The sequence below is a fragment of the Schistocerca americana genome, chromosome 11 (assembly GCF_021461395.2).
Source record: "Schistocerca americana isolate TAMUIC-IGC-003095 chromosome 11, iqSchAmer2.1, whole genome shotgun sequence".
Classification (NCBI taxonomy): domain Eukaryota; kingdom Metazoa; phylum Arthropoda; class Insecta; order Orthoptera; family Acrididae; genus Schistocerca; species Schistocerca americana.
The window spans coordinates 144,544,470-144,558,585 of NC_060129.1; the positions used below are offsets into that span (position 1 = coordinate 144,544,470).

At 42.9% G+C, this 14,116-nt stretch overlaps 1 protein-coding gene across 1 annotated transcript in view; it reads left to right on the forward strand.

Annotated features, from left to right (window-relative positions):
• The window catches only part of LOC124553810 (neprilysin-2-like), a 211,150-nt gene that overhangs the window by 94,096 nt on the left and 102,938 nt on the right, over positions 1 to 14,116 (forward strand). The window contains exons 5-6 of the mRNA XM_047127792.1: positions 5,914 to 6,128; positions 12,865 to 13,041. Coding sequence (XP_046983748.1) covers positions 5,914 to 6,128; positions 12,865 to 13,041 — 392 coding nt within the window. The remainder of the gene's footprint in view (positions 1 to 5,913; positions 6,129 to 12,864; positions 13,042 to 14,116) is intronic.

Sequence of the window (14,116 nt, forward strand, 5' to 3'; positions counted from 1 at the left end):
GGTGCAAGGCTAATGGTTCCTAAAATTAAAAATCATAATTTTATTTCTTCGTCTAAATTGCCTGTATTATTGCTCTATAACAGTACAAGATATATGTGGCTCTGTCATTGGCACTATTGATCTAACTTGCCTAAAACACAACTGTAGACCCTCAAATTAAGTGACACAATCGAAAACGTCTGTATTATTGTTCTATAAAAGTACAAAACACATGTGGCTAAAATGGTACACTAAACAGGCAAGGCAGTAATAGTGGACAGTTCTTCTTATGCTTACTTGAGGCTATGTTACTGGTGGTCCAAAGATCCAACTTTCATCAATTAACATTTTAAAAACTATTCAGTTGTGGTTCCCCTCACCAAGCACCGTTTTAGGAAGAAAGAGAATAATGCTTTATGTTCTACAGTCGAAAAATACAACTGAAGTTATTGACTGGCCAATATAGCTTTTACTGTTGTCATCATTATCATTATTACTATAATTAATATTTTCGATATGAGGCCCAACTTAAATTATGTTCCACTTTTGGTACAGAAACGAACTTTCGATGTAGGTTGCAACATGTACCGACCAGAACTATGATTCCAAGGCTCTCTAAAAACGTGCCTTCCCGTAAGCAATTACCAAATGAAACGAAAATTGTACCATATTTAATTGCGATCTTCAAAAAGAAACTGTACTAAAACGGGTTTTGGAGAGATCTTTAATGTGGTGTGTCACTTAAACTGCATATTTTCGTAATACGCAAATATTACTACAAAATCCCAGAATATGACATGTTAGTTTTGCAAACCCTTATGACAGCTGCCTGGTTTGCTTCTGTCAAAGACATTCCAAATCTTCTTGCTTGCACTACTATGAGTCTTCGGAGTAGTAATGTCACTGCACAAGATTCTACACAGAGGAAAGTCCGACCTCTGTTTCACACACAAAAATTCGATCTTTGTAATTACAGAATCAAACGAATGTCCACATTATTCATCAAAAAAAACAAGTGGCTCACTTTTGCCACTACTGTTGTAACGTACAATTGCCAAGAGTATGGTTTGACTCTGGTACTAAAGTAAAATAGCACTTTAAAGGAACAAAAAAAATTGTCTGTACTACGTGTGAAAACACATGTCTCACCCATTAGCACTACCGATCTGACTTATAGGTTACGGTACACTTGGCTACGAGTATAGTTCGATCTTTGAAGGAAAGTAAAGTAGCCCTTTAAAGAAAGTAAAAAATTGTCTGTATTTTTTTTCTGTGACAGTACAAAACACATGTGGCCCACTTCCTGGCATTTATGTTGTAACTTATAAGTTAAGGTACACTTGGCCATGACAACAGTTACCAAAGCTACCTTTAATTAGTCAGTATTGCAATTAGCTGTATATATGAAGAGTATTGACGTACCTCTGCCAGCCTATATCCTTTGTAGAAAAGAAGTAAGCATAAAGAAAAATATCCCTGTGTCATTTTCCTGCCACCTATGCTGTTATCCATTCCCAACAGTACCCAGGGGACATTAGGAATAGGGCATGTCTATGCAGGATTCTTTCCCTTCTTCTTTTTTTTTTTTTTTTTTTCAAGCATTCCATACTGTCACCATATACCAAATATGTGGATTTATGTCTTTGTGATAGTGAAGGCTGCTGTCTTGGGATGCTGAAAGTACATAAAGTACTTCTATATGTAATAAGACACAGTCAAATTGTGAAATGGTGTGAGAAAAACACGTTTTCTGCAGGGCATTGAGATGAAATGCTGTATTGCATTAAATACAGAACCTAATGTGGGGACAGCAGTAGCCTGGCCAATAAAGAGATATGTGAAGCACAAGTACCCACAAATCTGTGTTGGCCTTATAGCCACCCAGAAAACTTTGTTACTAGTGACAACGTGTCTCCCCTCATCAAGGCACATACTCCCCATACTGTGCTTACAATTTACAAGCTTTTTGAGCGGTAAACTAACTTGATCAGCAGTGACAACGCTTTTCATTTTCGAAGCTGAGTCAAGTCTTTTGCAAGGATTTATTCGCTATTCAGTTTACTTCAAAAAAAAAATATTTTGCCCACACATCCTCTGCCACTGGATATGCAGAAGAAAGATATGGCACTTTCAGTACGTTGTGCAGTTTCCTGTAATGTTGTGGGACCTTCTGCACGAGATAGCTGTGTATACTATCTTCTAATAGTACCCCTAGGATGTTGCCGACAACCCACACACTCACAATGTTGCTGGAAAGTACATGCCTCCAACCCTTGGGGGGCCACTTGGAATACCTGCTCAAGATAATCAGATCAGTCATGTATGAATGTCATTTAGAACACCTCCTTTAGACACCATGGCAGCCATCCTTGGAAATTACTTCACATACCTTGTCTATATACCATTGCAACATCTCTCAAAGGACGTTTAGTACACTTGCATTAGATATCATAGCAGCCGTCCCTGAAGTCACTTGGAACACTTCCTCTAGATATGTGAGCTGTTCTTGGGATCTATTTGAAACACCTTCCCTAGATACGATTACACCCACACTAGGGTGGGAGGGATTAACTTGGAACAGCTTCTCTAAATACCATGGTAATTAACGTTGGGAACCACCCAGAAAACTTCTTCTATATATCATTGCAGGCTGTCTCAGTGGACGTTTGCAACACTTCCTCTAGGTATCATTGTAGCGATTCTTGAAGTTACCGGGTGATCAAAAAGTCAGTATAAATTTGAAAACTGAATAAATCATGGAATAATGTAGATAGAGAGGTCCAAATTGACACACATGCTTGGAATGACATGGGGTTTTATTAGAACCAAAAAAATACAAAAGTTCAAAAAATGTCCGACAGATGGCGCTTCATCTGATCGGAATAACAATAATTGGCATAACAAAGTAAGACAAAGCAAAGATGATGTTCTTTACAAGGAAATGCTCAATATGTCCACCATTATTCCTCAACAATAGCTGTAGTCGAGGAATAATGTTGTGAACAGCACTGTAAAGCATGTCCGGAGTTATGTGAGGCATTGGCGTCGGATGTTGTCTTTCGGCATCCCTAGAAATGTCGGTCGATCACGATAAACTTGCGACTTCAGATAACCCCAAAGCCAATAATCGCACGGACTGAGGTCTGGGGACCTGGGAGGCCAAACGTGACGAAAGTGGCGGCTGAGCACACGATCATCACCAAACGACACGCACAACAGATCTTTCACGCGTCTAGCAATATGGGAATATGGGATGGAGCGCCATCCTGCATAAACATCGTACGTTCCAGCAGGTGTTTATCAGCCAGGCTGGGGATGATGCGATTCTGTAACATATCGGTGTACCTCTCACCCGTCACGGTAGCAGTTACAAAACCAGAATCACGCATTTCTTCGAAGAAAAAAGCCCCGATAACGGTAGATGTGGTAAATCCAGCCCATACCGTGACTTTCTCGTCGTGCAATGGAGTTTCCACGGCAGTTCTAGGATTTTCGGTAGCCCAAATTCTGCAGTTATGGGTGTTGACAGACCCTCGGAGCGTGAAATGAGCTTCGTCGGTCCACACCACGTTACTCAACCAATCGTCATCTTCCGCCATCTTTTGAAACGCCCACACCGCAAATGCCCTCCGCTTCACTAAATCGACAGGTGACAGTTCACGATACCGATGAATTTTGTACGGATAGCATCGAAGGGTACGCCTAAGTGCCAACCAAACAGTAGTGTATAGAATGCCGGTGCGACGTGCGACTGCACGAGCGCTGACTTCCCCGTGCATAGACGAACCCGCTACAGCCTCCATTTCTTCCTGAACTGTCTCAGCAGCATTACGCCTTGTGCTCGGTCGGCCACTACGGGGTCTATCGTCCAAACAACCCGTGGCTTCGAACTTCGAAATCATTCTCGCCACAGCTGCATTTGTCAACGGACCTTTGCTCGTTCGAATCCCCTTCCTATAGCGATAGGATCGTAACCCTAAACTAGCACATTCCCCATTCTGATAATACGGCTTCACTAAAAGCGCCTTTTCAGGTAACGTCAACATGCTACGACTGCTGGCGCATCTGATTCTCTCTCTCATTACAGCTCCTTTTATACATGATTATCATGCGCAGTCACAGACGTTTTTCTGTCCAGCGCCATCTGTCGGACATTTTGTGAACTTTGTTTTTTTTTTGTTGTAATAAAACGTGATATCATTCCAAGCATGTGTGTCAATTTTTACCTCTCTATCTACATTATTCCGTGGTTTATTAAGTTTTCAAATTTATACTGACTTTTTGATCACCCAGTACTTTGAACACCTCCTGTCCTTACAAGGCTATCTGGAACACCATCTGCGGATACCATGTCAGCTTCCCCTGAGCTCAGGTAGGGCACCTCTATATATAATGAGAGCAACCTCTCTCAAGAGAGAGAGGGGGTGGTTGCATGTGGAATACTTCCTATGGATACTCTGGTAGCCTTCCGTGGTAGTCACTTGGCACAACTGCTCTAGATATGATGACAGGCAGCTCTTTATTCGCACGAAGTAATGGCCGCTATCGACAGGGGATCTCAAGTTGATACCGTATTTCTAGATTTCCGGAAAGCTTTTGACACCGTTCCTCACAAGCGACTTCTAATGAAGCTGAGGGCCTATGGGGTATCGTCTCAGTTGTGCGACTGAAGTCGTGATTTCCTGTCAGGAAGGTAGCAGTTCGTAGTAATAGATGGCAAATCACCGAGTAAAACTGACGTGATATCAGGTGTTCCCCCGGGGAAGCGTCCTGGGACCTCTGCTGTTCCTGATCTATATAAATGACCTGAGTGAGTAGTTCTCTTAGGTTGTTCGCAGATGATGCTGTAATTTACCGTCTAGTAAGGTCATCTGAAGACCAGTATCAGTTGCAAAGCGATTTAGAAAAGATTGCTGTATGGTGTGGCAGGTGACAGTCGACGCTAAATAACGAAAAGTGTGAGGTGATCCACACGAGTTCCAAATGAAATCCGTTGGAATTCGATTACTCGATAAATAGTACAATTCTCGAGGCTGTCAGTTCAACTAAGTACCTGGGTGTTAAAATTACGAACAACTTCAGTTGGAAAGACCACATAGATAATATTGTGGGGAAGGCGAGCCAAAGGTTGCGTTTCATTGGTAGGACACTTAGAAGATGCAACAAGTCCACTAAAGAGACAGCTTACACTACACTCTTTCGTCCTCTGTTAGAATATTGCTGTGCGGTGTGGGATCCTTACCAGGTGGGATTGACGGAGGACATCGAAAGGGTGCAAAAAAGAGCAGCTCGTTTTGTATTATCACGTAATAGGGGAGAGAGTGTGGCAGATATGATACGCGAGTTGGGATGGAAGTCATTAAAGCAAAGACGTTTTTTGTCACGGCGAGATCTATTTACGAAATTTCAGTCACCAACTTTCTCTTCTGAATGCGAAAATATTTTGTTGAACCCAACCTACATAGGTAGGAATGATCGTCAAAATAAAATAAGAGGAATCAGAGCTCGAACAGAAAGGTTTAGGCGTTCGTTTTTCCTGCGCGCTGTTCGGGAGTGGAATGGTAGAGAGATAGTATGATTGTGGTTCGATGAACCCTCTGCCAAGCACTTAAGTGTGAATTGCAGAGTAATCTTGTAGATGTAGACATATTGTGGTTATAGAAATTTACTGTGTGTGGTGGTTTAGAGTAAGAATTGAATGGCCTCTCATATGGAGACTGCCTATTTCCTGACATGTTCATTGATGTCATTTGGTACTCACATTTACTGGGATCAGTACCACTGTTTGATCCTAGTGTTCCAAACTCTCCCTATACATATTAAGTTTTCCAAGAGATGGTCAGTAGCTAAGTCTCAGATGTGAGTTCTGAAGCAGGGAAGGGGCCCTGTACAGCACGTCCAGTCAGTTGACGATCCCCCTGCGACTGCCCTCAGCGCTGATCGAGTCGCGCGGCCTGGCGCCGCTCCAGAGGGTCCTGAAGGAGGAGCTGGGCGGCTGGCCCGTCGTGGAGGGCGACTCGTGGGACGAGGCGGGCTTCGACTGGCTGCGCAGCATCCACCGCTTCCGCAGGGCTGGCCACAGCACCGACTACTTCCTCAAATTCTCTGTGGGCACAGACTACAGAAACTCCACGCGCCGCTCCATCATTGTAAGTACTGCCGCGCTCCCACTCCAGTGGTTATGTAGCATTAGGGTTAGGAGTTTGGTTCAACCTGCATAGTAAACGTAAATTCTATAGCAGTATGTATTTTTCACACTCGAAGTTACAACTGTGTGAGCCATACCTGCAAGGCTTATGGACTAATCATCTACATCTACATCTCCATCTGTATCTATACTGTGCAAAACACAGTGATGTGCATGACAGAGGATACAACCCACAGTACCATTTATTGGGGTTTCTTCCCATTCCATTCATGTATGGAGCATGAGAAGAATAGGATTGAATGCCTCAGTGTGTGCAGTAATTATTCTGATCTTATCCTCATGATCCCTATGTGAGTAATACATGAGGGGTTGTAGCATATCCCTAGAATCATCATTTAAAGCTGGGTTTTGAATCTTTGTTAACAAATTTTCTCAGGATATTTTACGTCTGTTTTCAATTCAGTTCCTTCAGTGTCCCTGTGTTACACCTCCATGGTTCAACCAACCTTTGATCATTCATGCTGCCCTTATCTCTATACGTTCAATAACCCCTGTTAGTCCTGTTTGGTATGGGTCCTACACACTTGAGTAACATTCTAGAGCCAGCCACATGAGAGTTTTGTAAGCAAGCTCCTTCGCAAAGTTATTGAAATTTCCCAGTATTCTACCAATAAACCAAAGTCAACCACCTGCTTTACCCACGACTCAACCGTTGTGATCATTCCATTTCTAATCCCTACCCAGTGTTACACCCAGGTACTTGTACGAGCTGGTCGATTCCGACAGTGATTCATTGATATTATAGTTATAGGACACTACATTTTCTTCTGTTTGTGGTGTGCACTATTTTACATTCTGAACATTTAACGATAGCTTCCAGTCTTTGCACCACTTTGAAATCTTATCAAGATCTGACTGAAAATTTATGCAGCTTCCTTCAAACAGTACTTCGATGTAGATAACTGCATCACCTGCAAAAAGTTTGAGCTTCCTATAAGTATTGTCTGCCATGTCATTAATACACATTATGAACAGCAAGGGTCCCAACTCACTTCCCTGGGGTACACCCAAAGTTACTTCTACATCTGACGATGACTCTCCATCCGAGATAACACACTGCGCCCTCTCTACCAAAAAGTTCTCAATCCAGTTGCAAATTTCACTTTATATGCCATATGGTCAAACTTTTGACAATAAGCGTAGCTTTTGTACTGAGTCAAATGCTTTTTGGAAATCAATAAATACTGCATCTAAGTGACTGCCTTGATCCAAACCTTTCGGTATTTTAAGTGACAAAAGTGCAAGTTGGGTTTCACATGATCGATGTTTTTGCAATTCGCCGTGATTGGCATTTAGGAGGTCATGCTGTTCATGATACCTCATTATGTTCTAGCTCAGAACATGTTCTAAGATTTTACATCAGATCGACGTCAGGGATATTGGACGGTAGTTTTGTGGCTCCGTTCTACTTCCCTTCTTGTAAACAGGTCTGATCTTTGCTTTCGTCCAAGAACTGGGCACTTTTTTTCCGGAGGGATCTACGACAGATCATAATTAGCAGATGGGATAACTCGGCCGCAAATTCAGTACAGTATCTGACAGGGATCCCATCAAGCCCTGGGGCTTTGTTCGTGTTTAATGATATAAGCTGCTTTTCAACGCCACTGGCACTAATACTTATTTCATTCACCTTTGTAGTAGCACAAGGATTGAATTGGGGCAGTTGTGCTGGGTTTTCCTTTGGAAAGGAGCATTTGAAAACGGAGTTAAGTATTTCAGCTTTTGCCTTGATACCCTCAATTTTAGGTCTTGCCTCCTTCGCTAAGGGCTGGATACAAACGTTTGTGCCACAAACCGCCTTTACATATGACCATCGAAACTTCTATCAAAACCTTTAGGTCTAGAAAATATATAATTCGTGTTCCTGTAATTATCCTGCCACATATAAATCAAGAAACATAATTACAGCATCTACACTGTTTCTTTCAATGGCAAAATCTTCGCCTTTAAAAAAATTTAACAACACTGCACACCCATGTTAAATATAATTATATATTTATTATGATGGTGTATTTTCTGAATTGGAACTAAGACTGTTCACTTAATGTGATGCAGGATACAGGTGTTCCGACGCTTTCAGAACACGTGTCCAAGAAGTTTCTCGGGATGTGCGTATGTAGCAGTCAATATGTAGCTACGGACACCCTGTGTTTGATGTAATTAGAGGATATAATACTATACTGTTGTTATCAAATAAAACATAAAATCTGCAGGTTAATCATACAAATAAAAGCTAGTATGAATTCTCAGCAAATGATAGTTAAACCATGAATTTAAAGGGCTTAATAATGCCAAACTACGTGTGTTGATGTAAACAAAGTGTGTTCGTGTGTTGGAAAATTGTGTTTTCTGAGGCTCCCTGCTCCCAGCTTCAGGAAGCACCTAAAGAAGATTGCCAATTATATGACTGAAGGAAGGAACGATGGAAGGAAGATTGGGTTTAATGTCCCGTCAACATCGAGGTCATTAGAGATGGAGCGCAAGCTCGGATTGTGTCAAGAATGGTGAAGGAAATCAGCTGTGCCCTTTCAAAGGAACCCTCGCGGAATCTGCGTGGAGCGATTTAGGGATATCATGGGGAACCTAAATTTGGATGTCCGGACGCAGGTTCAAACCGTCGTCCTCCAAAATGCGAGCCCAGTGTGCTGACCACTGTGCCACCTCGCTTGGCACGCAGTCGAAATATCGTGCAAGTCCGGCGCGGATTACCGACAGAGAAAACACGATTTTCCAAGATGACAACACCTCACTGGGAAAGCCTGAAAACCTGCAAAGTATATATATACCTCGAAAATCTAATAATTCAGTACAAGTAAGCCATGTTTTGAATATATTAGAGGAAGCAGAAACTGTTAGATATAAAAAAAGGAAATACACAGTTCACATTGAATAATCAACTAGGATTGAAGCACAATAGCATTCTGGCTAACTTTATATCTTTATTTGGTTAAGTATTAGTATTTACTGAAATTCAGTATTATTCTGGCTTGTAAAGAGAGTGACCCAACAGTTAAAAGTACATAATGTCATATTATAGACACGATAGTTTCCGTTGCACCAGGCACTTAGTCCATCTTAATCGTTTACGGGTGCTGCTTCTACAGTTACCAATACTGGGTTGCCCTGCCATCCCACTAGTGAGAAACTGCCACCTTCTACCAGTCCACTAGGTAAATTGCGTTGTGCCCCTACTAAGCACAGTACTGGCGACTGTTTTATAGCTTTTTTTAAAAAGAAATTTGTGCCTTCTCACTATACAATATTTTTTCCTTTTTTATACATTGAAGCGACAAAAATCTACATCTACATTTATACTCCGCAAGACACCCAACGGTGTGTGGCGGAGGGCACTTAACGTGCCACTGTCATTACCTCCCTTTCCTGTTCCAGTCGCGTATGGTTCGCGGGAAGAACGACTGGCGGAAAGCCTCCCTGCGCGCTCGAATCTCTCTAATTTTACATTCGTGATCTCCTCGGGAGGTATAAGTAGGGGGAAGCAATATATTCGATACTTCATCCAGAAAGGCACCCACTCGAAACCTGGACAGCAAGCTACACCGCGATGCAGAGCGCCTCTCTTGCAGAGTCTGCCAATCGAGTTTGCTAAACACCTCCGTAACGCTATCACGCTTACCAAATAACCCTGTGACGAGACGCGCCGCTCTTCTTTGGATCTTCTCTATCGCCTCCGTCAACCCGAGCTGGAATGGATCCCACACTGATGAGCAATACTCAAGTATAGGTCGGACGAGTGATTTGTAAGCCACCTCCTTTGTTGATGGACTACAGTTTCTAAGGACTCGCCCAATGAATCCCAACCTGTTACCCGCCTTACCAACAATTTATTTTATATGATCATTCCACTTCAAATCGTTTCATACGCATACTCCCAGATATTTTACAAAAGTAACTGCTACCAGTGTTTGTTCCGCTATCATATAATCGTACAATAAAGGGTCCTTCTTTCTATGTATTCGCAATACATTACATTTGTCTATGTTAAGGGTCAGTTGCCACTCCCTCCACCAAGTGCCTATCCGCTGCAGATCTTCCTGCATTTCGCTACAATTTTCTAATGCTGCAACTTCTCTGTATACTATAGCATCATCTGCGAAAAGCCGCATGGAACTTCCGACACTATCTGCTAGGTCATTTATATATATTGTGAAAAGCAATGGTCCCATAACACTCCCCTGTGGCACGCCAGAGGTTACTTTAACGTCTGTAGACGTCTCTCCATTGTGTTCTGTTTGCTAAAAACTCTTCAATCCAGCCACACAGCTGGTCTGATATTCCGTAGGCTCTTACTTTGTTCATCAGGCGACAGTACGGAACTGTATCGAACGCCTACCGAAAGTCGAGGAAAATAGCATCTACCTGAGAGCCTGTATCTAATATTTTCTGGGTCTCATGAACAAATAAAGCGAGTTGGGTCTCACACGATCGCTGTTTCCGGAATCCATGCTGATTCCTACAGAGTAGATTCTGGGTTTCCAGAAACGACATGATACGCGAGCAAAAAACATGTTCTAAAATTCTACAACAGATCGACGTCAGAGATATAGGTCTATAGTTTTGCGCATCTGCTCGACGACCCTTCTTGAAGACTGGGACTACCTGTGCTCTTTTCCAATCATTTGGAACCTTCCGTTCCTCTATCATTGGATAGCGATATGTACTTATACAGATGGCTGTAGTAACGCGTCCATGAGGTATAAACGGGCATTGCACTGACGGATCTGTCATTTGCATACAGGTGATTCATGGTCACATGACAGGATTAACAGACTTTCAAAGTGGAATGCTAGTGGGAGCTAGACACATGGGACATTTTATTTGGGAAATCGTTAGGTAATTCAATACTCCGCGATCCACAGTGTCAATAGTGTGTCGAGAATACCAAATTTGAGGCATGACCTCCCACCACTAACAACGCAGTGGCCGACAGCCTTCACTTAACGACCGAGAGCAGTGGCGTCAGTGCTAACAGACAAGCAACACTGCGTGACATAACAGCAAAAACAATGTGAGACCTACGACGAATGTATCCATTAGGACAGTGTGGCGTAATTGGCATTAATGGGCTGTGGCAGCAGACTAACTATGCGAGTGCCATTCCTAACACAAAGTCGCCTGCAGCGCATATTCTGGGCTCGTGACCATAACGATTGGACCCTAAACGATTGAAAAACTGTGGCCTGCTCAGGTGAGTCCCGATTTCAGCTGGTAAGAGCTGATGGTAGTGTTCGAATGAGCCGCAGACCCTGCGAAACCACGGACCTATGTTGTCGAAAAGGCGCTATGTAAGTTGGTAGTGGCTCCATAACAGTTCAAATGGTTCAAATGGCTCTGAGCACTATGCGACTTAACTTCTAAGGTCATCAGTCGCCTAGAACTTAGAACTAATTAAACCTGCCCGAGGCAGGATTCGAACCTGCGACCGTAGCGGTCTCCCGGTTCCAGACTGTAGCGCCCAGAACCGCACGGCCACTCCGACCGGCTCCATAACAGTGTGGGCTATGTTGACATGGTATGGACTGGGACCTCTGGTCCTTCTAAACCGGTCATTGAGTGGACGTGGGTATTTTCTGCTACTTGGACACCATCTGCAGCCATTCGTGGAATTCATGTTCTCAAACAACAACGCCATGTCACCGAGCCGCAATTGTGATCGGTTTGAAGAACATTCTGGACAATTTGAGCAAATGATTTGGTCACGCAGATCGCCCAACACGAATCACCTCGAACGTTTATGGGACATAACTGAGAGGTCAGTTCACGCACAAAATCCTGCATTGGCAACACTTTCGCAATTATAAAGAGCTATAGAGGCAGCATGCGGCTGCGGACTTTTAACGACTTGCTGAAACCATACCATGCCGAGTTGCTGCAGTGTGCCGGTCAAAAGGGTATCTGACACAATATTGGGAGCTATCCCACGATTACTGTCACCTCAGGGTATGTAGGCAAATCTCGAAACAAGCGTTTATAACTACGTGGCCGACCCTCCAACAATTTTAATGAAATTTATGGATCACACCTCGGACACCCTTATTTTACCAATGAAATATAGACCGTATTTGCTCAACAATATATCTTTACTAGGAGCGCTGGGTACACCTGTGACCCTTCAACATTGTGCGTGTATTTTAGATATCACCTTTAATAATTATAATGAACCACAAAGTCGAGACATTGTGCATTACTCTTTACTATGTAGGTTGTACATGATGATTGTCCATAAAACTGGTTGTGAGTCAATAAAACAATTTTATCTGGTGACAGCAGAGTCTTCTTACCCTCATGCCCTTCAACAGCTGCAGGTACCCACAACAGAAAATACTTTGTTAAATCCTGAACATGTAGTAATGTTTTTATAAATAACAAAGAATCATTAGATCTAACAAACTAATCAAAGAGAATTAATTTAGAGAAAGTTAAAATTTGGACTAAGGTAGTCTACATAAGGAACTGAAACAATGTCACCATACCCCCACCCTACTGTCCACCTCACTCCCTGTCTGTCTCTCTCTCTTTCTCTCTCTCTCCCTGAATCTCTGGCTTTTCTTTTCACACCCTCTCCCTCCCTGTCTCTTCCTCTCTCCCACTGTCCTTTCACCACCACTTCTTTTTCTGCAGCTACAATACATGCTGACCCTTTCTTTCTGTTTCCACAGCTGGACCAGGCATCACTGGGGCTGAGCCGCGAGTTTCTGGTGAAGGGTCCCTCGGATAAACTCGTGGGTGCCTACTACCAGTACCAGGTGGACCTGGCAGTTCTTCTGGGTGCCGACAGGACTCGGGCTGAGCACGAGCTCAGACAGTCTCTCGAGTTTGAGACAGCTCTGGCCAATGTGAGTACGAGGTGGAGGGTACAGTTTGCATAACTGCCACGCCATCTTTAGTGTATTCCCTGATCAGAACAAGACTTCTAAGAGTCGCAATTAATATTGACGTTATAATATGGTACGTTAGAAAATGATGGCCACGTGAGAAGTCGGGTCCTTCCATTGGAATCTCGAATTATGTCACTCTTCATTTTAGGAACACAGATGCAGAACCTCAATGCTATGGATGTGTTGTCCGAGCAATGTGCACTCCAGAGAGGCACGAGAAACTTTGAATCGTATTACATATATTCATTCACAGATAGAACTGCAAGTGTACGTGAGTTAGTCGTGCAGCATGCTGCTCTGTGCACAGTGATGGGTGATGGCGGCAGGAGGCAGTAAATTCAAATGCATGACAGTGCAGGGATGCTGTATAAGTTTAGACAGCACAGACACACGATGATGCAGTTCTTGTATGAAAAGAGCCACTTGTGCTTACTGTAGTCTAAAGGTAGTGTCATTGGCTAGTAATCAAAGTGTACTTCTTCCCAGATTTTATTCCGGCCAGTTCTTAAATTTTTTGTAAAAATCAACACAAATGGGTTGCCAAAGACTTAAAATATAAGGAGTCAGCCTCGCTCAGCCAACAGGCTTGTCAAAGAGGTTAGAGGAATAGGCAGACTTTCGAGACACCCTCCAGTACTTGATGTGAGAAGCTGCCAGCAAAAACGGAAGAATCAGCATTGATCAATGGCAGAAGGCAATGGAGATCACTGTGTCAAAGAAAAATAATATTTGAGCAGATGATACATGATCTGTAAATTAGAAAAAAAAGTGTCATGATGGTTTCTCCATTGACAAAACATTCTGAGTTAGACCCATATTTGAATTTCTGGGAGACAGCTGTCAATGGGGAGGTGATCACGAGAAAAAAGATTGAGTAATCAGTGAAAGGGGAACACTCTATGATTCGAGGCATGGAATGTGGTAGGGACGGTAGAAAACCTGAGAGGGAAATATAAAGAGTAAATCGAGAATTAGTGGGTGCAACTGTAATGAAATCAAAAGAAGCTCAGGCCTTCTGATCAGATGAACGTTG